Genomic DNA, 27,859 nt, shown 5'->3' with positions numbered 1-27,859 from the left:
ATCTTTGGGGTCCTGTCTCTTCCCCTGCATTCAGGAGGTTGAGGGCGGAAAATACAGCTTCATGCTACATAACTGAGCATCATTTCATGCTGAATAAACTAAATTATTTATGCATCTTAAATAGAAAATTATCTTTAGATAGATTTTTATCTTCAAACCATTTTATTAAAATAAATTTGATAAAAATAAAAAAGTGATTTAAATAAAAATATTTTCATTTTTTTTAAAAAAATCTATTTTTATTCAACCTGATTTCTTCCACACAAACAACTCTTGTTTTATACTTTTTTCCCTGTATGGAGTATAAAATGAAAGCTGCTTCTGTGTACTGAATTCCCTCTTTTCGTTGAGAGAAATATCTTTGCTACAATACCCTAATAAATTCGCTTTAAATGGTCATCCCACTTGGTGCCTAATTGGAGCAAGTGTGCCGTGGCTGAATCTAGGGCTAATTTGACTGCAAGCAAAATTAATCTAAGACCAGCCAAGCTGAGCAGGCCATGCAGATATAGTTATTACTTTATAAGTATTTAATTAGATTTGTTTACCTCAAGGTGAATGATTAATTTTTAGATTTTGAAGTTTATGCTTTTTGATTGACCAAACCCTAATGGACTGATCTCAATGAAGGTTTGATAAGATAATCATTATTGTTACTTTTTCCTATGAGCAAACTGGTACCCATTAAAAAAAGGAAATTCTGATGCCTGCTCTCAAAAGATATATATATATCTTTTGAGAGATATATATATATCTTTTGAGAGCAAAAGATATATATATGGATATGATATCCATATCCATATCCATATCCATACATATGCTACACAAAACACACACACAATCACAGCCCATTTAGAATATATAATGGAAAAAAGAGTCTTGCGGGTTCAGAAGGTTCATTCTTCTTCAAGAAAAGTGACTGAATCTGATGTGCTGCTTCGGATACCGCAGAGTCTCTTCTCTTCCCAGGAGGTAACACAGCGCTTGTGGAGAGGATGCCTCGTGTCCCAGACAATCCTGCCAAACCTGCTGAGGCATCGTTTCTAGCTGATTAGGAACCAGTTCAATTATTTCTGGATCTGAAAGTTCTTCAGTGGGATGAGACCTTTTATTTTGAATATGAGAATTCCCATATTTATATCTTCTGAGTTTGCAACCTTTTATATGATGTCAGGGTAAAATAAAAACACTGCCGTTTTCTTGCTTACTACTACTTGTAAAGATCTAGCACTACCTGTACAGCTTGGGGGCAATATAACCAACCTTCAGAAACAATAACCACAAAATACATCCCAGAGACAAGCAGGGCTGAGTCATCCAGCCCCTCCCTCCCTCTAGCAGCCTTACCAGCCCCTCCCTCCCCGGATCCACCTTCTCTTCCTAAGAGGTAACACAGCGCTTGTGGAGAGGATGCCTCGTGTCCCACACAATCCTACAAAACCTGGTCAGGCATCGTTTCTAGCTGATTAGAAAACAGTTGAATATTTCTGGGATGGAAAATTCTTCAGTGCGATGAGACATTTACTTTGCATTTTTGAAAAGTTTTATTTTTCCATAACCTCTCAAATTGGCTACAAATAGAGGGAAGATTTCCCAGAATCCAGGAGCCCTTCTGAAGACTGACTAACCTCTTGGATGGCATCTTCACTCAGGCAGTTTAGCCTGCATGGATGAGGTCGTAAAGCCATCAGAATTCCCATGGAGATGACAGGTGTCCTATCAAACCTCACTTTCTCCATCTTTTCTACCTGCAACAATGCCAGGCAAAGGTCTTTATGAGGCAACCAGAGAAATGACTCAAACTGCACATTACTCAAAAAAAATGATTGTTGCATGTAGACTGCCTCTGTCAAGGGAAGCTCTACGCATTAATGCAGCTCCGGGTCAACTTCCTATTGCACCCTTTGTGTTGCCATGCTGTTTTGTGTTTTGTCCTGAAAGGGTCCCTGGAAGGATTAGAGCATGTACAGGGGGTGCCTAACTTGACCTTTGATTCCCTGCTGAGCTGAGCTCCATTGTAACCTAATGGGCCAACTGAGGAGATAAAGCCTCTGGGCAAATTGCAAAGCTGAAATAGCCTGTGAAATAGAAAATGTGGGTTCTGCTTCTTTGCTGCAACTTAAAATGTGTATTCTCAGCAATCTACTGAGAGATGATAATGCCCCTGCCTGCTTTACTCTCTGCCCGCTGTTAAGGGGGGAGACTAAAATGGTGGCCCAGTTTTGCTTTCTAGCTAGAAATAAGAGTTGATGATCAGTAGCCTCATGTTCAGAGTTTCATTGGATTTAAAAGATTCTGAGCTGCGTTGAAAAACCTTACAGTTCCATCATCCCAGGTGAGCTCCCTCCATTATTTCTGCTTAGGTGCAGACATGACCCTCTTTTACCCAAGTTCCAAATGTTGAGGGATCCAGCAGTTAAAGAGACCCAGAAAGAATCCAACTTGGATCATATCAACATTGCATGATTTCCTTTTCCCAACAATGAGGTATTGATTTCTATGAGAAAATTCACTATAAGGAACCATTAGAAGGACAGCCTTAGGTCCTCTTTAATTAGAGACGGTCTCCTTTTGTGCATGAATTTTGAATTTTTCTTTATTATTTCTGCAAATGAGGCAGAGAAGATGTGAAGAAAAGGAAGGAGACTATTTGGAGCTCAGGGTTGGACTGAGGGGTCTTTGGAGCTCTCTGAGCCCCTCCCCCTTCCAGCCACGGTGACCCCTCCCTCCTCTCTTCCCCCAACAACAACCCAGTGAGGTGGGCTGGACCGAAAGAGCGTCTCTTGCTTTCTCCTCCGGTGCCTCCATCACTGGACCCCTCTGGCTCCCCTTTATAGGCGGCTATAAAGGCTCCGCCCCAGAAGAGCCCCCGACTTCAATAGGGAGAAAGAGGGGGGAGAAGGACCCCAAAGATCAAAGGGAGCCCTCCGCCCCAACCTCCGCGGGGAACCACAGCAACCATCAACACCGCGCAGGCGCCTTCTGGCTGGATGAAGGAAGACGGATGCCCAATGGCGGCGATTGGCAGGAGGACTGCTTGGGATGGGTCTCTGCAAAGGAACAGGCGGAACTTCTGGGGAAGAAAGGGCGTGAAGCCTCCACTTCCGGAAACCAAACGGGCAACTAGTGAGCTTCATGAATCGGCGACAGAGGAGCCCGGATGATGCAAGGGATGCTGGGAGTCGCAGTCCTGGAGGGTCCTTTTCGGAAGTGGAGGCTGCGGGAAAGGGGACTCAGCCGTCTCTCTCTCTCTCTCCCCTGCAGGAGGGAAGAACCCGGAGGGGGAAGGAAGGAAGAGCCGCCCCAGAGCATGAAGTCCCTTCGCGGCGTCCCCGGGAGACGGTGGGGAAAGGCCGGGAGGCTACGGGGCTGCAGAAGGGATGAGCGTAGAAGTTTCCCACTGCAAATGTCACGATCTGGTAGGAAAAGCTCTTTCTTCCCGACTTCCGCAATCGGACCAAGAGAGCTGCAGGGGGCGGTGCCAGGAGAGGAATAGGCGGAGCTTGGGCGAAAACGACACAGAGGCCGGTCTGGCCCTCATTTTCAGATACAGAGGAGGGGAGGGAATAGTTTTTCCGATTCGGGTGCGCATGCGGCCTGAGGCAGGTAGGGCGCAGGGGATGTCGGGAGTTGTTCAGGAATTCCCCCGGAGCAGGTAGAGGTTGAGCGCCCGAGGCCTCGTCTGATGGGGAGACGCTGGGCGTAGGCTTCGGCCTGGGCCTCCCCTGCAGGGAACAGGGCACGGCCGTGATCCTCTCTCTCTCTCTCTCTCTCCCTCTCTCTCTCTTTATTTTATTTTTATTTTCTTCGAATTTCTAGACCGCCCCCTCTCCCGAAAAGGACTCGGGGCGGTGTACAGTCCACACAACAAACAACAAGTATCAAATACAAATATAAATACAGATATAAATACACATAAGGAGGAGGTTAAAAATTTAAAAGAACTGTACGGAAGAATATAAATATGGTTCTAAAAACCCTAAAATCAGTTAAATTTAAAACCTTACCCTATAAATAACCAGGTAAGAATATGTTTCCAGGAGGTAACAGTTGTCACAATTATAGTTATGCCAGGCCAGCTAATTGAAACAGGTGAGTCTTCAATTTTTGTTGGAAGGAGCGGAAGTCTGTGGTAGTTCTGATATGGGGGGGGAGGTCATTCCAGAGGGTTGGGCCCATCACAGAGAAGGCCCTACTCCTTGGCGCCGCCCGCTGGCATTGCCTAGTGGACGGCACCTGGAGAAGCCCCTCCCTGTGAGAGCGGATTGGCCGCAGGGATGTATGTGGGAGGATGCGATCCCGCAAGTAACTAGGTCCTGTGCAATGGAGCGCTTTAAAGATGGTAATCAGGACCTTGAAACGCACCCGAAAAACTACAGGTAGCCAGTGCAGCTCGCGCAGGAGTGGTGTTACATGGGAGTATCTAGAGCTCCCCATGACAACCCGCGCGGCCGCGTTCTGGACTAGCTGCAGTCTCCGGGCGCGTCCCAAGGGAAGCCCCATGTAGAGAGCGTTACAGTAGTCTAGGCGAGACGTCACCAGTGCATGAGTGACTGTGCGTAGGGCATCCCGATCCAGAAGGGGGCGCAATTGGCGCACCAGGCGAACCTGGTGGAACGCCCCCCTTGCCACGGCTGCCACATGGTCATCCATTGACAGCCGGGCATCTAGGAGGACGCCCAAATTGCGCGCCCGTTCCACAGGGGGTAATTGCTCGCCCCCTATGGCCAGCGATGGGGTCAGCTGGCTGAACCGAGGCGCCGGTAGCCACAGCCACTCAGTCTTGGAGGGGTTGAGTTTGAGTCTGTTGTCCCCCATCCAGACCCCGACGGCTTCCAAACACCGGGACATCACTTCAACAGCCTCGTTGGGGTGGCTCGGGGTTGAAATGTACAGCTGAGTGTCGTCAGCGTACAGATGGTATTCAACCCCGAAACCACGGATGATCTCGCCCAGCGGCTTCACATATGTATTGAACAGAAGGGGCGAGAGGACCGACCCCTGCGGCACTCCACAAGAGAGTGGCCTCAGGGTCGATCTCTGCCCCCCCGTCAACACATATTGCATCCGGCCGGAGAGGTAGGAGCCGAACCACCACAAAACGGTGCCTCCGACTCCCATCCCCTCCAGCCGGCGCAGTAGGATACCATGGTCGATGGTATCAAAAGCCGCTGAGAGGTCTAATAGGACCAGGATAGAGGAATAACCTCTATCTCTGGCCCTCCAGAGATCATCGACCAACGCGACCAAGGCTGTCTCTGTGCTGTGTCCGGGTCGGAAGTCGGACTGGCGTGGGTCTAGATAGTCGGATTCATCAAGGTGAAGTGGAAATTGCTGCGCCACCACATTCTCAACAACCTTCGCCAGAAAGGGAAGGTTGGAGACTGGACGATAATTAGCTAGCTCCTTCGGGTCAAGCGAAGGCCTCTTGAGTAAGGGCCTCACCACCGCCTCTCTCTCTCTCTCTCTCTCTCTCTTTCTCTCTCTCTTCTCTCTCCTCTCTCCCTCTCTCTCTCTCTCTCTCCCTCTCTCTCTCTCTCTCTCTCTCTCTCTCTCTCTCTCCCCCCTCTGCAGGAGGACAAAGGACCCTGTCGGGGGAAGGAAGGAAACGCCGCCTGAGAGGAGGAGATCCCTGTGCGGCTTCCCCGGGAGACGGCGTGGAAAAGCAGGGAGGCTCCGGGGCTGCAGGAGGGATGAGCCCAAGGGGACCTCAGAAGAGGCTGCTGCCTGGAGGGCGATGCGGGGACCAGGAAACGGGCGGAGACTCCAAGACGGTCGTGGAGGGCGGTGGGTCTTTCGGAAGACACCGGAATCCCCAAAGGATCCAGGAGGAAGGAAGGAAATATCAGTGCCTGGAATGTGAAAAATCCTTCAAGAGTAATGGAAATCTTCAAAGACACCAAAGAATCCACACAGGAGAAAAACCTCATAAATGCTTGGAGTGTGGAAAGATCTTCAGTCACAGGAGCAGCCTTTATACACATCAAAGGATCCACACAGGAGAAAAACCTTATAAATGCCTGGAGTGTGGAAAGAGTTTCAGTCACAGGAGCAACCTTTATACACATCAAAGGATCCATTTAGGAGAAAAACCTCATAAATGCCTCGAGTGTGGAAAGAGCTTCAGTCAGACGAGCAACCTTTATACACATCAAAGGATCCACACAGGAGAGAAGAAATACCAATGCCCAGAATGTGAAAAATCGTTCAGAACAAATCAATGTCTTCAGAACCATATAAGGGCCCATTTAGGAGAAAAACCCTATAAATGCATGGAGTGTGGAAAGAGCTTCAGTTCGGGAAGTAACCTTTATAGACATCAAAGAATCCACACAGGAGAAAAACTGCATCAATGCTTGGAGTGTGGAAAGAGCTTCAATCAGAGGAGCAAGCTTTATCGACATCAAAGGATCCACACAGGAGAAAAATCTCATAAATGCCTGGAGTGTGGAAAGAGCTTCAGTCAGAGGAGCAAGCTTTATCGACATCAAAGGATCCACACAGGAGAAAAATCTCATAAATGCCTGGAGTGTGGAAAGAGCTTCAGTCAGAGGAGCAGCCTTTATGTACATCAAAGGATCCACACAGGAGAAAAATCTCATAAATGCCTGGAGTGTGGAAAGAGCTTCAGTCAGAGGAGCCACCTTTATAGACATCAAAGGATCCACACAGGAGAAAAACCTCATAAATGTGTGGAGTGTGGAAAGAGCTTCAGTGAGAGGAACAGCCTTTATAGACATCAAAGGATCCACACAGGAGAGAAACCTCATGAGTGCCTGGAGTGTGGAAAGAGCTTCAATCGGAGAAGCCACCTTTATCAACATCAAAGGATGCACACAGGAGAAAAACCTCATAAATACCTGGAGTGTGGAAAGAGCTTTAATTTGAGGGGAAACCTTTATAAACATGAAAGGATCCATTCCTAAGGGAAATCATATGAATGGCAGGAGGGCAGAGGATCCTTCATCTGGGAATCCCCAAAGGATCAAGGAGGTAGAATGTAAATGCCCACGCCCAGAATATGAAAAATCTTTCAGAACAAAGGATCTTCTTCAAAGCCACCTAAAAATCTACACCTTTGAAAAATCTTATAAATTCCTGGAGTGTGAAAAGAGCTTCCATCAAAGGGGAAAGCTTGTTAAGCATCAAATAATCCACATTGGAGAGAAACTCTACAAATGCCTTGAGCGTAGAGCTATATTGAGGCTAGAGGACTCCATCGACACCAAATAATTCACAAGGGATTGTGAGAAGTCACAGAGTATATCTCAGGAATTGAATTGAATTGCGTATTCAAATTGGCCAACTATAAATAGAAACGTTAGCAATTTGTCCCTAGTGCACCAGCTTTCAGTGTCCTTACAAACAGAATTATGATATTCATGATCATTATAGTTCCAATAAGAGGGTTGAATAAAGAAGATTTTAAGAAAGACTTTCCCATGCTGATTAATAAAGGACTTTTTCAATCGTACATGCGAGATGTTTCAACTGGCAGAAATTGTAGGAAGAGCACCCCTAATAATGCACATAATATTGATTGGTTATCTGGATTACAGCCCCCCCAAACCCTCCAAAGCTTTTATGTTTGCTATGCAAAATAGCTAAATCTCAGGCGACCTGTTACCTACCCCAGGTCACAGGTATCCTGCAAAATTTCTAGTGTCATGTACTAGTTATGTAGCTTTCTGGGTTTTTTTGTAAACGAACTATTCGTGGATTCGACATCCTGGCTAAGTGGTTTCTGACAGGTAAGTTGTTTGCTTCTGTGGAGATTGGTTGGTTCAGAAAACAATTGCCAGAGAGTCCAAGGGTCCAGAATGAGAAGCGAGGAAGGCCCAGGGAAGCACCCAGGAAGGTGGACTAAATTATGATTACACTCAGGTATCATGAAGAGTATTCTACAAAATATGGCAAGGAGAGAAACTACACAGAAGTTCCTGAACCACAAAATGAAAAAAAAAAACAGTATTCTGAAATCACTTTTGTCTTCTTTCCTTAATTATTTGTCCCCTCTCCCCCTCCCACAATGCATAAGTGCAGATACATGATTTAACATTTGCAAACTCCGGGGATCAGGTGGCCATGAAATTTAATTCATAATCATTATAATACAAGGCAGGATCGCTGTATTCAAGGCTTCGTTTAGGCTGGCAATAAATAGAACAGATAAAATTCTTTATTGGCCAAGTATGATTGGACACACAAGGAATTTGTCTTTGGTGCAGATGCTCTCAATGTACATAAAAGGTCAAGAATCATAAGGTAGAACACTTCATGAGAGTCATAGGGTACAAATAAGCGATCAGGAAACAATAGTATAAATCATAAGGATACAAGCCACAAAGTTACAGTCCTCCAGTCATAAATGGAAGGAGATGGGTGATAGGAATGATGAGAAAACTAATAGTAAGGCACCCTTAGTGAATGATAAAGATAGCGACCTTGTTCGCCCTTCCTTCCAGCAGGGAGAGAAAGCAGGTCTTCATGCCAGGCGTCTAGGAGCATCTGGACCCAGCTGAATTCCCTCCTTCCCCCAGGAGGAAAGGTGACCACCTGGAGATGGCGACGGGGCTGCAGACTTAATGGGTTGGGGTAGGGAGCAGTTCCCAGGATGCAGAAATCTTCTGGCACACGAAAGGCAAGACCGGTGAGGGAAACCTATGTCTGTTCCCGTCCATTGCAGCCCCTTTGGGAATCCCCCAATCCCCCCCTGATTTTGTCCAGTGGGTGGGAGGGACAGGCGCAAAGCTAGCGGCACAAGGGAGGAGCCAAGCGAGGGGAGGGACCCAGATGGGAGGAAAGCCAGGAAGTCGGCCACATATCAAGCAGAAATTCTCAAGGATCATGTTCCAGCGTTTCAAACCACATTCCCACCCCCTCCCCTTTGCATGCTGTAAGAGGGGAAGATATTCCGGACCTCTGAGGCTTATTGAAGAATTGACAGACTATATGGGAAAGTAGCGGGTCTGAAAATAAATAGGACAAGGGCTAAAATGTTGGTTAAAAATATGACACCAGACTTGAAAGAGGATTTAATGAAGAAATTGTGTATTCAAATGGTTAAAAAAGTGAAATATCTAGGTATACATTTAACAGTGTGTCTTCGATGAAGAAGACAATTATATTAATTTGATTAATAAAACTAAGCAAGATTTAGAAAGGTGGAAAAATTTACAATTCTCCCTGATGACAATTGATTGCGGTCATAAAGATGAATGTACTACCATAATTTATTTTCTTCTTTCAGAACATTCCCATCAAATTATAAAAAGGCTTTTTAAATAATTTGAATCAATTGGACTCTAAATTTATATGGCAGGGGGAAAAAATCAAGAATAAAACTCAAAGCTATGCAAGACACCAAGGAAACCGAAGGATTTGGCGTTCTGGATTGGGAACTTTACTATACTGTGACTATTCTCACATGGATAAAGGAATGGATAATGTTAAGAAACAAAAGATTACTCAAATTGGAAGGTGATGACCTCCAAGCTGGATGGCATGCCTTCCTATGGTATGAAAAAGGATGGGCAATTAAGTATTTTCATAGACACTACGTTAGACACTCCCTGATATTAGTTTGGAATAAATTTAAACATGACCACTGTATTGAAATGCCTATTTGGCTATCCATGATGGAAGCATATATACACCCAAATTTAATTAACATGGAAAAAATGGTTATATATAAAGACATATTGAATAAACAGGGGGAGATAAAAAGGATAAGGATAGGATGAAGAATGGAAGGGAAGAGAACAGAGCTGGAAGGGACCTTGTGTTGTCCCCAATCTCGGCCTTCGCTTAGTGTCAAAGAAAAATTGATCACCAAACACAAGGTGTGAGACCAGAATATACTTTTATTTCGGTACCAAGATAGAAGGACCCAGGCTTTGAAAGCCTCCAAGTCCCCGATTACAGTTTTACACTCAATTTTTATACTCCAAGGTGAGTCACACACACACCCTTCCCCCCCCCACTAATAATGCCTATAATATTTATTGGCTACCTCAGGTAAAGCCCCCCCCCAAAAAGCTTTTACGATTGTTATGCTAAATAGCTAAATCTGTGGCCGCCTGTTGCCTACCCAGATCACAGGTATCTTTCAAAGCTTCTAGTTTCATATTCTAGCTATGTTGTTTTGGGGGTTTCCTTGTAAGGGAGCTATTCTTGCATTCAACATCTTGGCTAAGAGGTTTCTGACAGGCAAGTTGTTTCCTTCTGCGGAAACCCAATGATTCAGAAAACAATTGCAAGAGAGTCCAAGGGTCCAGAATGAGAAGCGAGGAAGGCCCAGGTAAGCACCCAGGAAGGTGGACTAAATTATGATTACGCTCAGGTACCAGGAAAAATTTATTCCACAAAAGGAAAATAAGGCAAGGAGAGAAACTACACAGTAGTTCCTGAACTACAAAATGAAAAAAAAAACAGTATTCTGAAATCACTTTTATCTTCTTCTCTTCATGATTTGTCCAGTCACCCACAATGTACACTCCCCACAACAACAAATATGTGTTTTAACATTTGCAAACTCCCAGGAGTCTCCGGGGATCAGGTGGCCAGGAAATTTAAACAGTATTTATTATAATAGACGGAAGGATGGCTACATTCAGGCTGGCAATAGCCATCGCGACCTCGCCCTTCCTTCCTTCCTTCCAGCGGGGAGAGGAAGAGGGTCTTTGTGCCAGGCGGCAAAGAGCACCTGGACTGGGGGTGCTGGTGGGGGAGATGCAGCTGCAACCCCCCTACTCCCCCCAGGAGGAAAGGGGGCCACCCGGAGATGCCCACGGGGCTGCTGCAGGCTTAATGGAGCGGGGAAGGGAGCCGCTCCGGGGAGGCAGACGAAAGTCGAGGCCAGCGAAGGAAACCTCCGCCCCTTCCCATTGATTGCAGCCCCTATGGGAATCCCCCATGCCCCCGCCCCAATTTCGCCTAGCCGGGGGGAGTGGTGGGGGCAGAGGGGCGGGGCTAGGGAGGAGCTAAGCGAGGGGAGGGACCCAGACGGGAGGAAAGCCAGGAAGGCGGCAGCTGCAGAGTCGAGCAGGGGGCGTGGTCCCCCGCCTGCCCGCCAATGGGATGGCGTAGAAGCTGCCCCGATTCAAATGACGCGTCCCTGCAGGGAAAGCCCTTTCTTCCCCACTTCCTCAATTGGAGCGAGACAGCTGAGCTGCAGGGGGCGGTGCCAGGAGAGGAAGAGGAGGAGCTTGCCCGAAAACGGGACGGAGGCCGGTCTGGCCCTCACTTTCGGAATCCGATAAGCGACAGAATTTTTCCCGATTCGATTGCGCATGCGACCTCGTGCAGGTAGGGCGCAGGGGACGTCGGGAGTCGCAGTCCGGGAGGGTCCTCCTCAGAAGGGAGGCCTGTGAGGGAGGGGAGGGGGGCGCCCGAGGCCTGGTCTGTCGGGGGTGGACGCTGATAGGGAGGCTCGAGGGAGGCTTCAGCCTGGGTCTCCCTGTGGGGAAAAGGACGGACGCCTCTCCCTCTCTCTCTCTCTCTCACCCCTGCGGGAGGACGGAGGAGCCCGCATGGTGACTCCTCCCCTCGCTCCTTACTTAATTTCTGGGCTCCTCCCCCCATTTGGCTCCGCCCCCATTTGGCTCCTCCCCTGCGTTCCTGGCTCTTCCCATCCGCTCCCTTCCACCCTCCGCAGCTCTTCCTCTCCCTCCCCCCCACTTTCCATTAAGCTCTGCAGTGTTTTGTTGTGGCAGAATCTGTTCCAGGGAGGCTGGAATTCCTTTTCCTGGCCTGGATCTCTGGAGGAGAAATGAGGCCAGAAGTTCAAAACTCGGGGAGAGAATTTCTGCCCCCTCAAACGTCTCACCATCCTTTCTCTGGAGGCCTTTGGGTGAAGGAGGCTTCATCCCCCAGGCAGAAATAATGGAGGGAGCTCACCTGGGATGATGGAACGAAACACAACATGGCAACCGAAAAGGAATTCAATGGGAGGTTGACCCGAGGATGTATAAATGAGTCTTAGTGGAGCCTCCCTAGAAAGGGGCAGTCTACATGCAACAATGTCTTCTATGAGAAATGGGCAGCTTGAGTGATTTGTCTCCTTGCCTCTTACAGATATTTTGCCTCACATTGTTACAGGTAGAAAAGGTGGAGCAGGGGAGGTTTGATAGGCACCTGTCATCTTTCGAATTCTGATGGCTTTATGACATCATCCATGCAGCCTAAGCTGCCAGTTACTCTCAGTTGCCAGAGTGAAGATGCCACCCAAGAGGTTGGTCGGTCTTCAGAGGGGCTCCTGGGCTCTGGGAAAGCTTCCCTCTATTTGCAGCCCATTTATCAGAGTTGTATTCCAAATCTTCAACTCAATTTCTGTTCTCAGGAAAGGGGAGGTGGGTGAAGATGTGCTCCAGAGAACACCCAGCTCCCTTCCTTCTTCCTTTTAATTAGTCCTTGATTGTTTTTAATCATGTGGGATTGTTGCTTCTAAAGCCAGGCGCTCCCAGTTTGGTCTGGAGCTGAAAAGAGATGAATTTCCTCCACTTTGGGAGACTTTTACCTTTCTTTCTTTTTTCAATTTTATTAACAAACATATAAAATACACACACACAAAACTTAGACGTAGAACAAATTTACACAATGCAATGCGAACAGGAGCTTCCTCTTCTTTCTAATAGCAATTATCAATCGATAGCGCTCACCTTATTATATTTCCATTCAATTGTATTTCATTTGAGTTTCACCATTCTTAACTTTCTTATTTTACTCATAACTATTATTTTTGATTTTTGTTACATTCCTTCATTGATTCTTGTTTCTTTCCTCTATCCACCTATACCATTTATCCCATATCTGGTAGAATTCTGATTCTTCTTTTCCCTGAATTCTTTAGTTAGTTTGCCCATTTCAGCACAGTCCATAACCTTTCTTATTATTTCATCTTCACTTGGAGTTAGTTTGTTTTTCCATTTCTGGGCAAAGGCAATCCTTGCTGCCGTAATTATATGTAGTATTAAATACTGGATTTCTTTTTTGTATTTCGCAGACATTATTCCTAATAAAAAAATTTCAGGTTTCCATTCTATTTTAACCCCCGTTATTGCCTCCAGCCAATTTTTGATCTTTTTCCAAAATTTTTTAGCCTCATCACAGGTCCACCATAAATGGTAATATGTTCCGTGTATCGATTCGCATTTCCAACATTTTGGGGAGGTATTTGTTGATATTTTAGCTAACCTTGTTGGTGCCAGGCGCCATCTATAAAACATTTTGTATTGGTTTTCCTTGTATGCAACTGAGAGTGTCATTTTTAAGTTTGTTCCCCAAAATTTTCCCATTTGTCTAATTCAATATTATATCCAAAGTTCTGCCCCCATTTTATCATTTGTTCTTTCACAATTTCCTTTTCCATTTTATATATTCTCCCTATCATCTTTCTATCTGAGGTTTGAATAATTTTATCCAATTTGTGTGGTTCTGTTTCGATATCATATAATTTGGTATCTTTATTGTATTTAGTTTTGATTTGAAGGTAAGTTAGCCTGTTAACTTTCATGTTCTGTTCTGCCAATTCTTCAATTGTTTTTACGTTTCCCTGTCTATCAATTAAATCTCTATATCTTAGCATTTTGTTCAAATCTATAAAATTTGGAAGGGTCGTCCTTTCTGTCGGTGATAGCCAATTTGGAATTTTCACATAGCGTTTTTTTTTTTTTGAGCCATTTTTGCAATAACACTCTTCTAATTAAATGATTTTGAAAGTATTTGTGCCTTTTATTTTTATCATCCCATAGGAATGTATGCCAGCCTGCTTGCAAATCATGGCCTTCCAAGGTCAAAATTCTTTTATTCTTTAGCTCTATCCAATCCTTCACCCATGTTATTGATACTGCTAATGCCCATAGATCCCAATTAGGTAATGCTAAACCTCTCCTCTCCTTGCTGTCTTGCATTGACTTTAGTTTAATCCTCGCTTTTCGTCCCTGCCAAATAAACCTAGCGGTTATTTTGTTTAATTCTTGAAATATTTTTTACCCGGATTAATAGGTGCGGCTTGCAACAGGAATAAGGTTCTTGGTAAAATATTCATTTTAATTGTCGCTATACGTCCCATGAGTGATAGTTGAATATTTTTCCAATTTTCTAAATCTTTCTTTATTTGTATCACTAATTTATTATAATTATCATCTTTAATTGTGGAACATTTTGCCGACACCCAGATCCCCAAGTATTTCACTTTCTTAGTTATTTGCATTCTAGTTATTACTTCCCATTCCTCTTCTTGCTTTTTTGTCATGTTCTTGGTTATCATTTTTGCTTTGTTTTTATTGATCTTTAGTCCTGCCACTTTGCCATATTCTACTAATTTTTGAATTAATTTCAGTCTGGATTCTAATGAGTCCTCTACAACAAATACTAAGTCATTGGCATAGGCTTGGGCCTTATATTCTTCATTTTTGAGTCCTTCTCAAATCCTAATTGAAGTAAGTGTTCCGTGGTTGAATCTAAGGCTAATTTGGCCATTATTGTTGTGTGTGTGAAAGAGCTTCTCCTTGTCATTGTTTTATGCCATCTATTCTATGTGGGTTTTGCAAATGTCCATACGGTGTAAGACCACCTCCAGATACCTGAAACTCTTTGTCAGTTGGATTCCCTCAATGGTCCCCTTGTCTTCCAGCAGAAACCCTCTCTAAGGCCAACAAAGTTTTGTGAGATACCAGCCATATTCTCAAAGGGCGTCTCTCCTTTTAGTCTTAAACACCTGGCTTTTCTCCAGGCGCTGGGAGATCAGACAATGAGAAATTGGCATGGATTCATGCCAATCTTTTAACAAGCCTCAGTGCCATGCAGGCGCCCTCTGGCTCATTAGAAGGCATCTTTACTGTGATAACTGACAGAAATTGTCAGTTTAGCCTGCATGGATGAGATCATAAAGCCACCAGAATTCTGTAAGAGATGACAGGCCTCCCGTGGCATCCTACCAAAGGTCTCCTGTTCCACCGTTTACAAGTACACCAATGTCAAGAAAATGTCTGCAGGAGGTGACCAAATCAATCACTGAATTTCCCCATTTCTCACAAAAGGCAGATTTTTGTATGTAGACTGCCTCTGTCAAGGGAAGCTCCAGTCATTAATGTAGCTCTGGATGAGCTTCCCATCGCATTCCCTTTCTTTTGCCATGCTCTTTTGTGTGTCCCATCATCCCAGGTGAGCTCCTTCCATGATTTCTCCTTAGGTGAGAAACCTTTTTGTGACTCCCAAAATAATAAAACATGGCGTTTGTTAAATGATTTGAGGGCGATCAATAATATTATTCAACCCATGGGGGCGCCTTGATAGACACCAAAGGATCCACACAGGAGAAAAACCTCATAAATGCATGGAGTGTGGAAAGAGCTTCAGTCAGAGGGGCAACTTTTATGCACATCAAAGGATCCACACAGGAGAAAAACCTCATAAATGTCTGGAGTGTGGAAAGAGCTTCAGTCAGAGGAGCAACCTTTATACACATCAAAGGATCCACACAGGAGAAAAACCTCATAAATGCCTGGAGTGTGGAAAGAGCTTCGGTCAGAGGGGCAACCTTTATACACATCAAAGGATCCACACAGGAGAAAAACCTCATAAATGAATGGATTGTGGAAAGAGCTTCAGTTGAGGAGCCACCTTTATACACATCAAAGGATCCACACAGGAGAAAAACCTCACAAATGCTTGGAGTGTCTAAAGAGCTTCAGTGAGCGGAGCAGCCTTTATAGACATCAAAGTATCCACACAGGAGAAAAACCTCATAGATGCCTGGAGTGTGGAAAGAGCTTCAGTCAGAGGAGCGACCTTTATATACATCAAAGGATCCACACAGGAGAAAAACCTCACAAATGCTTGGAGTGTGGAAAGAGCTTCAGTCGGAGGAGCGACCTTTATATACATCAAAGGATCCACACAGGAGAAAAACCTCATAAATGTCTGGACTGTGGAAGGAGCTTCAGTCAGAGGGGCAGCCTTTATAAACATGAAATGATCCATTGAGGATAGAAACAGAAGAAATACCTAGAGGGTGAACAGGTCTTCAGAAGTCCCTGGAGTCCCCAAAGGATCCAGGAGGGAGGAATCCTCCCCCTCCTTATTTCTCATCACGCCCACACAATTGTATTGTCCATTTGTCCACCTCCCCAGTGCCCACTCCAGATAGGAGGACCTGACATCTAATTTGGCCTTCCTTGTTCCAGGTGTGAAAATGCTCCTCCCTGTCATTGTTTGATAAAATCTATGTGGGTTTTCCAAAGGTGGGTACCATGTAAGTCCCTCCCCAGACATCTGAAACTCTTCTCAGTTGGATTCTCTGAATGGTCCCCTTGTCTTCCAGTAGAAACCGCTACAAGGGACTCTCTGCCAGGTCCCATAGATCCCTATCGGACACTGCCGTTCTGGTTTGGGGGGGAGGCCTGGGTACATGCTTCACTTTATAACTGTTTTCCTGCCTATCTTGTACTTTGAATTTCCTTCTTGGGAAAGAAAGGGGGGAGGGAATGGATTGAGGGTCATCTTTTACGTTTCAGCATTAGACATTAGACGTAAGCAAGTGACGCCTGAAAACAGCAACCTTATCGCTTTCTGAGTTGGCACTACTAAGGCCAACAAAGCTTTGGGAGATACTAGCCATATTCTCAGCATATAGGAGGAGAAGTACATTGGGGATTGGGCAGATTGAGGCAGGTGTATGTAGGAGATGGTCCTGTGCAGGTGCTCCTTAAAGAAGGTGGAGGTCGAAATAAAGCCCTGGGAGAGTTTTCTGAAAAGGATGGTTAGCACGTTTCATCCAATTGCTGAATGAGAAACACCCTTTGTACAGTATTTTCCAAGTTCCTCATATTGCTTTCTTCAAAATGGAATCAAATGTCGATTTAAAATCAACGCAGGCTGCATGCAGTCATTCTCTCCCTGCCATTTTAATTTCTTTCGATTAAAAGAAAGTTTACTCACAAATCAAAATTTATGCTCTGGATCAGTTTCAACCGATTTCACAGTAAATTGAGATTATTTGGTAAAAGTATAGCCCTACTTTTGGCATAGTGCATTCCCCCTTTCCCCATGGGCCACCCACGGTCCATTATGTCCATCAACAACTTTTGTTCATTTTGTTATGGGAAGAAAGCAGCCATGCTGGGAAATCTGGTTGGGATGTCCTTGCGGTGGGAGTAATTTCTCACAGGAAGTAACAATGCTTGGATGCCACTGCCCCCCCTTCTTTACCCAGGTGGGAGTGAAGCAGAATATAGGTGACAGTGCTAGTCAGTCTTGACATGCTGACCCCCCCCCCAAGAAAGATGGACCTAAAACAACAATAAACATATGTTCAAATTATTACTTGATTATCTGTGTTTTCAGGTGGACAAAGAAGCTCTCTTGCTTCTCTCAAAGTCTCTCAAATTCAGGTAATCAAGTATTTTTCATCTCCACACCAAAATTTATGCCTGAGTTTGGAGATTTAGACTTGATTTAAAATGATCAACCAGCTGGGTGTTTTCATTTTCTCCCTGCTTCCCTTTCCTTAGAAGGGGCCAAATGGGCACCCTGATAAATTGGCTGCAAATAGAGGGAAGATTTCCCAGAGTCCAGGAGCCCTTCGGACACCAACCTACCTCTTGGAGATTTCCCAGAGCCCTTCTGAAGTCTGACTAACCTCTTGGAGGGCATCTTCACTCTGATACCTGGCAGTTTAGCCTGCATGGATGAGGTCATGAAGCCTCAGAATTCTCTAAGAGATGACAGGCCTCCCTTGGCATCCTACCAAAGGTCACCTGCTCCACCTTTTACAAGTACACCAATGTCAAGAAAATGTCTGCAGGAGGTGACCAAATCAATCACTGAATTTCCCCATTTCTCACAAAAGGCAGATTTTTGTATGTAGACTGCCTCTGTCAAGGGAACCTCCAGTCATTAATGTAGCTCTGGATGAGCTTCCCTTTCTTTTGCCATGCTCTTTTGTGTTTTGTTCCATCATCCCAGGTGAGCTCCTTCCATGATTTCTCCTTAGGTGAGAAACCTTTTTGTGACTCCCAAAATAATACAGCAATCCAGTAGAGAGGGGGAAAACTCCTGTCCCCTTGGAGAATTTCTGCCAAAAGAAAATACTGCATAGCTTAATGACCCTCTTTTAACCAAGTTCCAAATTTTAAGGGATCCAGCAGTTAAAGAGACCGAGAAAGAATCCAACTTGGATCATATCAACATTGCATGGTTTCCTGTTTCCTTTTTCCACCAATGAGGTATTGATTTCTAAGAGGAAATTAACTAGAAGGATCCTTTGGCAGGAGATTCTCCTCCTTAGGTCCTCTTTAAATGGAGACAGTCTCCTTTTGTGCAAGAATTCCGAATTCTTATATCCAGGAAGAAAATGTATCCATGCAGTTGCAATTTAAAAACACACTTGAGTGAGTCACATACGGAGAGTTTATTTATTCATTTGGATCCTGTCTTTATTATTTCTGCAAATGAGGCGGAGAAGAAGATGTGGAAGAAAAGAGACTATTTGGAGCTCAGGGTTGGATTGAGGGGTCTCTGGAGCCCTCTGAGCCCCTCCCCCTTCCAGCCACGGTGACCCCTCCCTCCTCTCTTCCCCCAACAACAACCCTGTGAGGTGGGCTGGACCGAAAGAGCGTCCCTTGCTTTCTCCCCCTGTGCCTCCTTCACTGGACCCCACTGGCTCCCCTTTAGAGGCGGCTATAAGGTCTCCGCCCCAGAAGAGCCCCTGACCTCCCCCGGCCACAATAGGGAGGAAAGAGGGGGGGAAGGACCCCAGAGATCAATGTGAGCCCTCCGGCCCCACCTTCGCCGGGAACCATAGCAACCATGAACACCACGCAGGCGTCATTTTCCTAGATGAAAGAAAGCGGAAACCGATTGGTCAGTCTGGACAGTCCGGCGATTGGCAGGAGGACCTTTTGAGGCGGAGCCTCCAAAGGAACAGGCGGAACTTCCGGAGGAAAAAAGGGGTGAAGCCTCCACTTCCGGAAAATAACGAGCAACTAGGGAGCTGCTGGGAGGGTCTTTCTCGGAGAAAGGGGGCGGCCAGGGAGGGAGACGGGAGGCTGGGAGGGAGGCCGTGTCCGCCTCCAGCATGCCCGGAAGGACCGTGAGAGGCGGAGGCTTCGGCCTGGGCCTCCCTGCGGGGAAGGGGACGCAGCCGTGACCCGCCTCTCCTTTTCCCCTGCAGGAGGACGGAGGAGCCCGGTGGGGGAAGGAAGGAAGGAAGCGCCGCGTGAGAGGAGGAGGAGGAGGAGAGCGGGCAGCCCTGGGAGACGGCGGGGAAAGGCCGGGAGGCTCCGGGGCTGCAGGAGGGTTGAGCCCAGGGGGACCCCGGGAAAGGCCGCTGCCTGGAGGGCGATTTAATTATATCATTAATTTAATACTTAATAATTATATATCCTTTTAATTTGAAACAAGTGGCTGTTCAGTCTATTGTAAAAAACATCTAGGGATGAAGCACCCACAACTTCTGCAGGGAAGCTGTTCCACTGGTTAATTGTCATATATTGGAACAGTGCTATCATATCATCCCTAGTCCTTCTTATCTCTAGACTAGCCTTATCCAGTTCTTCATATCCTTTAGTCTCCAGGCCCTTCATCATCCCAGTTGCTCTTCTTTGCACTTTTTTCAACGTCTCAAAAACGTTTTGTAATGAAGTGACCAAAATTGAATGTAGTATTTAAGTGTGGCCTTACTAAGGTTTTATAAGGTGGTGGAAATAGTTCACATGATGTTGATTCTATGCCTCTGTTTACACAACCGTATTTCCCCAGCAAGAAACCCCTTGAGAAAAGGCCCAGAAGAGAGGAGGAGAAGGCTGAGGCAAAATCTAAGAAAGCAAGTTGAGTCACAGCAAGTTAAACAAAGTGTGTCATCCTTTAGCTTCACATTTTAGGCTTCATCACAAATTTGAAATGACATATTAGCTCTTTTTAACATGGGAATCTGCACCTCTTTTTAAAGTTTTAAGATTGTGTGTTTTCCCCTTCCTGACCAAGGCTCTTTATTTTAATATGTGAGAAGTTGCTTTTTCAGCCACTACACCACAGAGTATTCTGAGTGTCTGAATACACCTGCAACTTTCAAGAAAGGCACAAACCCAGCTGGGAAAGACTAAGACATCAATTTGTCACGTGTGAATTTTATCTGGAATCAATGTTTTCTGCTTTTCAAACTTCACAAGCAATCAGTGCACTTAATTATTTGTTTTCAATTTTTTAGTTTATCATAGCACAAAATACAAAACAAAGAAAAATAAAAGTTTAGGGTAAAATAGTGGAGGAAGAGAGGAAAGAGTACTGTAGAGGGGAAAGCATTAATTTCGACTCCTTTAATGCAGTAGTATAACATAACACTCTTTATTTTTATATAATACATAGTTTCTGTAGCATCAAATTCAAATGACAAAACCCAAAATCAAAGTTTTTTCCCCCACCTTAAGCACAAAGTCCAAAAGTGGTTTCCAAGTAGAAACAAAATTATGTTCAGTCCGTTTAGCCACCTCTGCTAACTCCATCAGCTTTTGCAGCCATTATTGTCCATTGAGGGAATGACAGTTTGATCATTTTCTTACTGATGCGTCACTTGGACTGAATATTATATTTCTTTACCCTGTGAAAAAAACATGACCCTTAATCAACCCTTTTTTCTTTGCTTGAATGACTTGGTGATTTGCATTTGTATGTTCAGGTGAGCAAATAAGCCCCTTTAGAAAGGTGAAAGTCTCCCAAAGGGGAGGAAATTCATCTCTTTTCAGCTCCAGACCAAACTGGGAGCGCCTGAGGGGGGGGAGAACGTGTGGGGAGCTTGGTGGGAGAGGTGGGGCAGAAAAAGGGCAGGAGAAACCACCCCCATTCCCTCCCCTCCTTCGGGGCAATTGTGACCTCGCCCCTACTTAAGTCTCCCTTCCCCACAACCCTGCGAGGGAGGAAGGAAAAGGGGTTGGGGGGCAGAGCAGGGGAAGGGGTGAGCGGAGAGAGAAAAGGGGGATCAGATGACCCGTCATTCCATCCCCTCTTTAGACACTTAAGGGCCGGGATCAGAACAGCCTCGAACACGGACCAGCATGCGGCGGAAAGGCCGCCTGGAAGAGCTGAGGGGGGGTGGGTGGATGGAAGAGCCAGCAGCGGAGGGGCGGAGCCAAAGCGGGGGTGGGTGGGTGGGGTTGAGGCCAGGCGACGAAGACATCACTCCAGCGAGGGGCGGAGTCTGCGGGAAAGGGGACGCAGCCGTCACCTGCCTCTCTCTCTCTCTCTCTCACTCCCTCCCCCCCCCTCTCTCTCTCCCCCACCCCACCCCACCCTGGCAGGAGGAGGGAGAACCCGGAGGGGGAAAGAAGGAAGAGCCGCCCCAGAGCACGAAGTCCCTTCGCGGGGTCCCCGAGAGACGGCGGGGAAAGGCCGGGAGGCTCCGGGGCTGCAGGAGGGATGAGCGAAGAAGTTTCCCCGATGCAAATGACACGATCTGGCAGGAAAAGCGCTTTCTTCCCTACTTCCGTAATCGGACCAAGAGAGCTGCAGGGGGCGGTGCCAGGAGAGGAAGAGGCGGAGCATGCCCGAAAACGAAACGGAGGCCGTTCTGGCCCTCACTTCCGGATACAGAGAATCGACAGGAAGTATTTTTTCGATTCTGGGGCGCATGCGGCCTGATGCAGGTAGGGCGCAGGGGACGCCGGGAAGTGCAGTCCAGGAGAAGGGAGACCTGTGAGCAAGGAGAAGCCGGGCGCCCGAGGCCTGGTCTGACGGGGAGACACTGGGCGGGCGGCCCGTGGGAGGCGGAGGCTTCAGCTTGGGCCTCCCCTGCTGAGAACGGGACAGGGCCGTGATCCGTCTCTCTCTCTCCCCTGCAGGAGGACGAAGAGGGCGTCCTAGAGAGCGATGCGAGGAGGAGGAAATGGGCGGAGACTCCGAGACAGTCCTGGAGGGCGGAGGGTCCTTCGGAAGACCCCGGAATCCCCAAAGGATCCAGGAGGAAGAAGAGAAATATCTTCAAAGACACCTAAGGGTCCACACCGGAGAGAAACCATTTAAATGCTTGGAGTGTGGAAAGAGCTTCAGTGAGCGGAGCAGCCTTTATAAACATCAAAGGAGCCACACAGGAGAGAAACCTCATAAATGCTTTGAGTGTGGAAAGAGCTTCAGAGACAGGAGCAACCTTTGTATACATCAAAGGATCCACACAGGAGAAAAACCTCATAAATGCTTTGAGTGTGGAAAGAGCTTCAGTCAGAGGAGCACCCTTTATACACACCAAAGGATCCACACAGGAGAAAAACCTCATAAATGCCTGGAGTGTAATAAAACCTTCAGTTGGAGGAGGAGCCTTTATAAACATCAAAGGATCCAATAAGGAGAAAAAACACATAAATGCCTGGAGTGTGGAAAGAGCTTCAGTCAGAGGAGCAGCCTTTATAGACATCAAAGGATCCACACAGGAGAAAAACCTCATAAATGCCTGGAGTGTGGAAAGAGCTTCAGTCGGAGGAGCCACCTTTATAGACATCAAAGGATCCACACAGGAGAAAAACCTCATAAATGCCTGGAGTGTGGAAAGAGCTTCAGTCGGAGGAGCCACCTTTATAGACATCAAAGGATCCACTGGAGAGAGAAACCGAATATATGCCTGGAGGACGGAGGGTCCTTGGGAAGACCCTGCATTTCCCAAAAGGATCCAGGGGGGAGAAGAGAAATATCAGTGCCCGGAATGTGAAAAATCTTACAAAACTAATGGACATCTTCAAAGACGTCTAACAATCCACACAGAAGAAAAACCTCATAAATGCCCGGATTGTGGAAAGAGCTTCAATCAGAGGAGCAGTCTCTATAAACATCAAATGATCCACACAGGAGAAAAAACGCATAAATATGTGGAGTGGGGAAAGAGCTTCAGTCAAAGTGGAAGTCTACATACACCAATGTCAAGCGAATGTCTTAGTAGGTGAAAAAAGCAATCAATAAAGTTGCCCATTTCTCACAAAAGGCAGATTTTTGTATGTAGACTGCCTCTGTCAAGGGAAGCTCCACTATTAATGTAGCTCTGGATGAACTTCCTATCGCATTCCCTTTCTTTTTCCATGCTCTTTTGTGTTTTGTTCAATCATCCCAGATGAGCTCCCTCCATGATTTCTGCTTAGGTGAGACACTGTCTCCTGCATCCCAAAGTAATCCGGCAAATCAGGACAGAAAAAAACCCCTCTCTTCCTTGAACAACTTCTTCCACAACCAAATATTGCATAGCTTAGTGAAGTTGAACCCCCCAAGGCACACGACCCTCTTCTGGTCCAATTCCAACCCAGAAAGAAATCAACTTGGGTCATATTGAAATGGATTGATTTCCTGTTTCCTTTTCCCCACAATAATTGATTAGAATGAGAGGAAATTTACTAGCAGGAACCATTGGCAGGAGATTCTCCTCCTTAGGTCCTCTTTAACTAGAGACGGTCTCCTTTTGTGCAAGAATTCCACATTCTTCTGTCTAGAAAGAAGAATTTCCCTGCATCAAATAGAAGTCATGTAGTTGCTATTTAAAAACACACTTGAGTACATATGGAGAGTTTATTTATTTCTTTGGATTCTGCCTTTTTTATTTCTGCAAATGAGGCAGAGAAGAAGATGTGGAAGAGACTATTTGGAGCTCAGGGTTGGACTGAGGGGTCTTTGGAGCTCTCTGAGCCCCTCCCTCCTCTCTTCCCCCAACAACAACCCTGTGAGGTGGGCTGGTCCGAAAGAGCGTCTCTTGCTTTCTCCCCCTGTGCCTCCATCACTGGACCCCTCTGGCTCCCCCTATAGGCGGCTATAAGGTCTCTGCCCCAGAAGAGCCCCTGACCTCCCCCGAGCCTCAATAGGGAGGAAAGAGGGGGGGAGAAGCACCCACAATATCAAAGGGAGCCCTCCGCCCCCATCTCTACGGGGAACCATAGCAACCATCAACACCGGAGGCGCCTTCTGGCTGGTTGAAGGAAGGCGGGCGCCCATTGGTCGCTCAGGGGAGGGCAACGATTGGCAGGAGGACTGCTTGGGACCGGTCTCTGCAAAGGAACAGGCGGAACTTCTGGGGAAGAAAGGGCGTGAAGTCTCCACTTCCGGATGCAAAACGGGCAACTAGGAGCTTCATGGCGACAGAGGAGCCCGGATGACGCAGGGGATACTGGGAGTCGTAGTCCTGAATCGTCTTTTTTGGAAATGGAGGCTGCGGGAAAGGGGACTCAGCCATCACCCGCCTCTCTCTCACCCCACCCCGGCAGGAGGAGGGAGGAACCCGGAGGGGGAAGGAAGGAAGAGCCGCCCTAGAGCACGAAGTCCCTTCGCGGTGTCCCCAGGAGGCGGCGGGGAAAGGCCGGGAGGCTCCGGGGCTGCAGGAGGGATGAGCGAAGAAGTTTCCCCGATGCAAATGACACGATCTGGCAGGAAAAGCGCTTTCTTCCCTACTTCCGTAATCGGACCAAGAGAGCTGCAGGGGGCGGTGCCAGGAGAGGAAGAGGCGGAGCTTGGCCGACAACCGGACGGAGGCTGGTCTGGCCCTCATTTTCAGATACAGAGAAGAGACAGGAAGAATTTTTCCGATTCGGGTGCGCATGCGGCCTGAGGCAGGTAGGGCGTATGGGACGTTGGGAGTTGCAGTCCAGAAAGTTCCCCTGGGGAAGGGAGACCTGTGAGCAGGGAGAGGCCGGGCGGCCGAGGTCTGGTGTGACGGGGAGACGCTGAGCAGGAGACCCGTGGGAGGGGGAGGCTTCAGCCTGGGCCTCCCCTGCAGGGAACGGGACACAGCCGTGATCCGCCTCTCTCTCTCTCTCCCCTGCAGGAGGACAAAGGAGCCCGTCGGTGGAAGGAAGGAACCGCCGCCCGAGAGCAGGGGATCCCTGTGCGGCTTCCCCGGGAGACGGCGTGGAAAGGCAGGGAGGCTCCGGCGCTTCAGGAGGGATGAGCCCAGGGGGATCCCAGAAAAGGCGGCTGCCTGGAGGGCGGTGCTGGGAACAGGAAATAGGCGGAGACTCTAAGATGGTCCTGGAGGGCGGAGGGTCCTTCCAAAGACCCCGGAATCCCCAAAGGATCCAGGAGGAAGGAAGGAAATATCAGTGCCCAGAATGTGAAAAATCCTTCAAGAGTAATGGAAATCTTCAAAGACACCAAAGGATCCACACGGGAGAAAAACCTCATAGATGCCTGGAGTGTGGAAAGAGCTTCATTGACAGGAGCGAACTTTATAAACATCAAAGGATCCACACAGGAGAAAAACCTCATAAGTGCCTGGAGTGTGGAAAGAGCTTCAGTAGGAGGAGCCACCTTTATAGACATCAAAGGATCCACACAGGAGAAAAACCTCATAAATGCCTGGAATGTGGAAAGACCTTCAGTCGGAGGAGCCACCTTTATAGACATCAAAGGATCCACACAGGAGAAAAACCTCATAAATGCCTGGAGTGTGGAAAGAGCTTCAGTCAGAGGAGCAACCTTGATAAACATCAAAGGATCCACACAGGAGAAAAACCTCATAAATGCCTGGAATGTGGAAAGAGCTTCAGTCAGAGGAGCACCCTTTATAGACATCAAAGGATCCACACAGGAGAAAAACCTCATAAATGCCTGGAATGTGGAAAGAGCTTCAATTGGAGGAGCAGCCTTCATCAACATCAAAGGATCCACACAGGAGAAAAACCTCATAAGTGCCTGGAATGTGGAAAGAGCTTCAATTGGAGGAGCAGCCTTCATCAACATCAAAGGATCCACACAGGAGAAAAACCTCATAAGTGCCTGGAGAGTGGAAAGAGCTTCAGTCAGAGGAGCACCCTTTATAGACATCAAAGGATCCATTGGGGAGAGAAACAGAAGAAATACCAGGTAAGCAGTGGGTTCTTCGGAAGACCTTGGAGTCCCGAAAGGATCCAGGAGGGATGGAAGGAATATCAGTGCCCGGAATGCGAAAAATCTTTCACAACATATCAATGTCTTCAGAACCATCTAAGGGCCCATTCAGGAGAAAAACCTCACAAATGCTTGGAGTGTGGAAAGAGCTTCAGCCAGAGGGGCAACCTTTATACGCATCAAAGGATTCACACAGGAGAGAAACCTCATAAATGTCTGGAGTGTGGAAAGAGCTTCAGTTGGAGGAGCAGCCTTTATAAACATCAAAGGATCCATTGGGGAGAAATACCTCATAAATACCTGGTGTGGAAAGATCTTTAATCTGGGGGGAAACGTTTATTAACATGAAAGGATCCATTGCTGAGAGAAATCATATGAATGGCAGGAGGGCAGAGGATCCTTCATCTGGGAATCCCCAAAGGATCAAGGAGATAGAAAGGAAATATCAAGGTCCAGAATATGAAAAATCAGTCAGAACAAAGGATCTTCTTCAAAGTCCCCTAAGAATGCACACAGGAGAAAAACCTTATAAATTCCTGGAGTGTGAAAAGAGCTTCCATCAAAGGGGAAAGCTTCTTAAGCACCAAACAATCCACACCCGAGAGAAACTCTACAAGTGCCTTGAAGGTATAACTATACTGAGGCTAGAGGACTCAACCGATACCAAAGAATTCAGAAGGGAGTGTGAGAAGTCACAGAGTGTATCTCAAGAATGGAATTGAATTGCGTATTCAAATTGGCCAACTGTAAATAGACACCTTAGCAATTTCTCCCTAGTGCTCAAGCTTTCAGTGTCCTTACAAACAAACAGAATTATGATATTCATGATCATTATAGTTCCAATAAGAGGGTTGAGTAAAGAAGATTTTAAGAAAGACTTTCCCATGCTGATTAATAAAGGACTTTTTCAATTGTACATGTGAGATGTTTCAATTGGCTGAAATTGTAGGAACACCACCCCTAATAATGCACCTAATATTGATTGGTTATCTGGATTACAGCCCCCCCAAGCCCCCCAAAGCTTTTATGTTTGCTATGCAAAATAGCTAAATCTCAGGCGACCTGTTACCTACCCCAGGTCACAGGTATCTTGCAAAATTTCTTTTGTCATGTTCTAGCTATGTAGCTTTCTGGGTTTTTTTGTAAGCGAACTATTCGTGGATTCGACATCCTGGCTAAATGGTTTCTGACAGGTAAGTTGTTTGCTTCTGTGGAGATTGGTTGGTTCAGAAAACAATTGCCAGAGAGTCCAAGGGTCCAGAATGAGAAGCGAGGAAGGCCCAGGGAAGCACCCAGGAAGGTGGACTAAATTATGATTACGCTCAGGTATCATGAAGCGTATTCCACAAAATATGGCAAGGAGAGAAACTACACAGAAGTTCCTGAACCACAAAATGAAAAAAAAACAACACAGTATTCTGAAATCACTTTTGTCTTCTTTCCTTAATGATTTGTCCCCTCTCCCCCTCCCACAATGCATAAGTGCAGATACGTGTTTTAACATTTGCAAACTCCGGGGATCAGGTGGCCATGAAATTTAATTCATAATCATTATAATACAAGGCAGGATCGCTGTATTCAAGGCTTCGTTCAGGATGGCAATAAATAGAAGAGATAAAATTCTTTATTGGCCAAGTATGATTGGACACACAAGGAATTTGTCTTTGGTGCAGATGCTCTCAATGTACATAAAAGGTCAAGAATCATGAGGTACAACACTTCATGATAGTCATAGGGTATAAATAAGCGATCAGGAAACAATAGTATAAATCATAAGGATACAAGCCACAAAGTTACAGTCCTCCAGTCATAAATGGCAGGAGATGCGTGATAGGAACGATGAGAAGACTAATACTAAGGCACCCTTAGTGAATGATAAAGATGGTGACCTTGTTCGCCCTTCCTTCCAGCAGGGAGAGAAAGCAGGTCTTCATGCCAGGCGTCTAGGAGCATCTGGACCCAGCTGAATTCCCCCCTTCCCCCAGGAGGAAAGGTGACCACCTGGAGATGG

At 46.5% G+C, this 27,859-nt stretch overlaps 2 protein-coding genes across 3 annotated transcripts in view; both read left to right on the top strand.

Moving 5' to 3' along the window:
- LOC309399623 (uncharacterized protein) overlaps positions 1 to 27,859 on the top strand; it is a 200,301-nt gene that overhangs the window by 67,091 nt on the left and 105,351 nt on the right. The gene's annotated exons all lie outside the window — the stretch shown is intronic.
- LOC309399628 (uncharacterized protein) lies at positions 2,843 to 7,471 on the top strand. 2 transcript variants are annotated; one of them, XM_081967643.1, is made up of 2 exons: positions 2,843 to 3,606; positions 5,575 to 7,471. In XM_081967643.1, the coding sequence occupies exons 1-2, from the start codon at positions 3,381 to 3,383 to the stop codon at positions 6,924 to 6,926; spliced, it is 1,578 nt and encodes a 525-aa protein (XP_081823769.1). In that variant the 5' UTR covers positions 2,843 to 3,380; the 3' UTR covers positions 6,927 to 7,471. The 2 variants fall into 2 exon arrangements, with proteins under 2 accessions (XP_081823769.1, XP_081823768.1); XM_081967642.1 differs by having other exon boundaries at positions 2,844 to 3,419.

The sequence above is a fragment of the Natrix helvetica genome (assembly GCF_964273705.1).
Source record: "Natrix helvetica genome assembly, chromosome: 15".
NCBI classification, from domain to species: domain Eukaryota; kingdom Metazoa; phylum Chordata; class Lepidosauria; order Squamata; family Natricidae; genus Natrix; species Natrix helvetica.
Note: the sequence above shows the minus strand (reverse complement) of the source record. Positions and strands in the feature narration are given on the sequence as shown.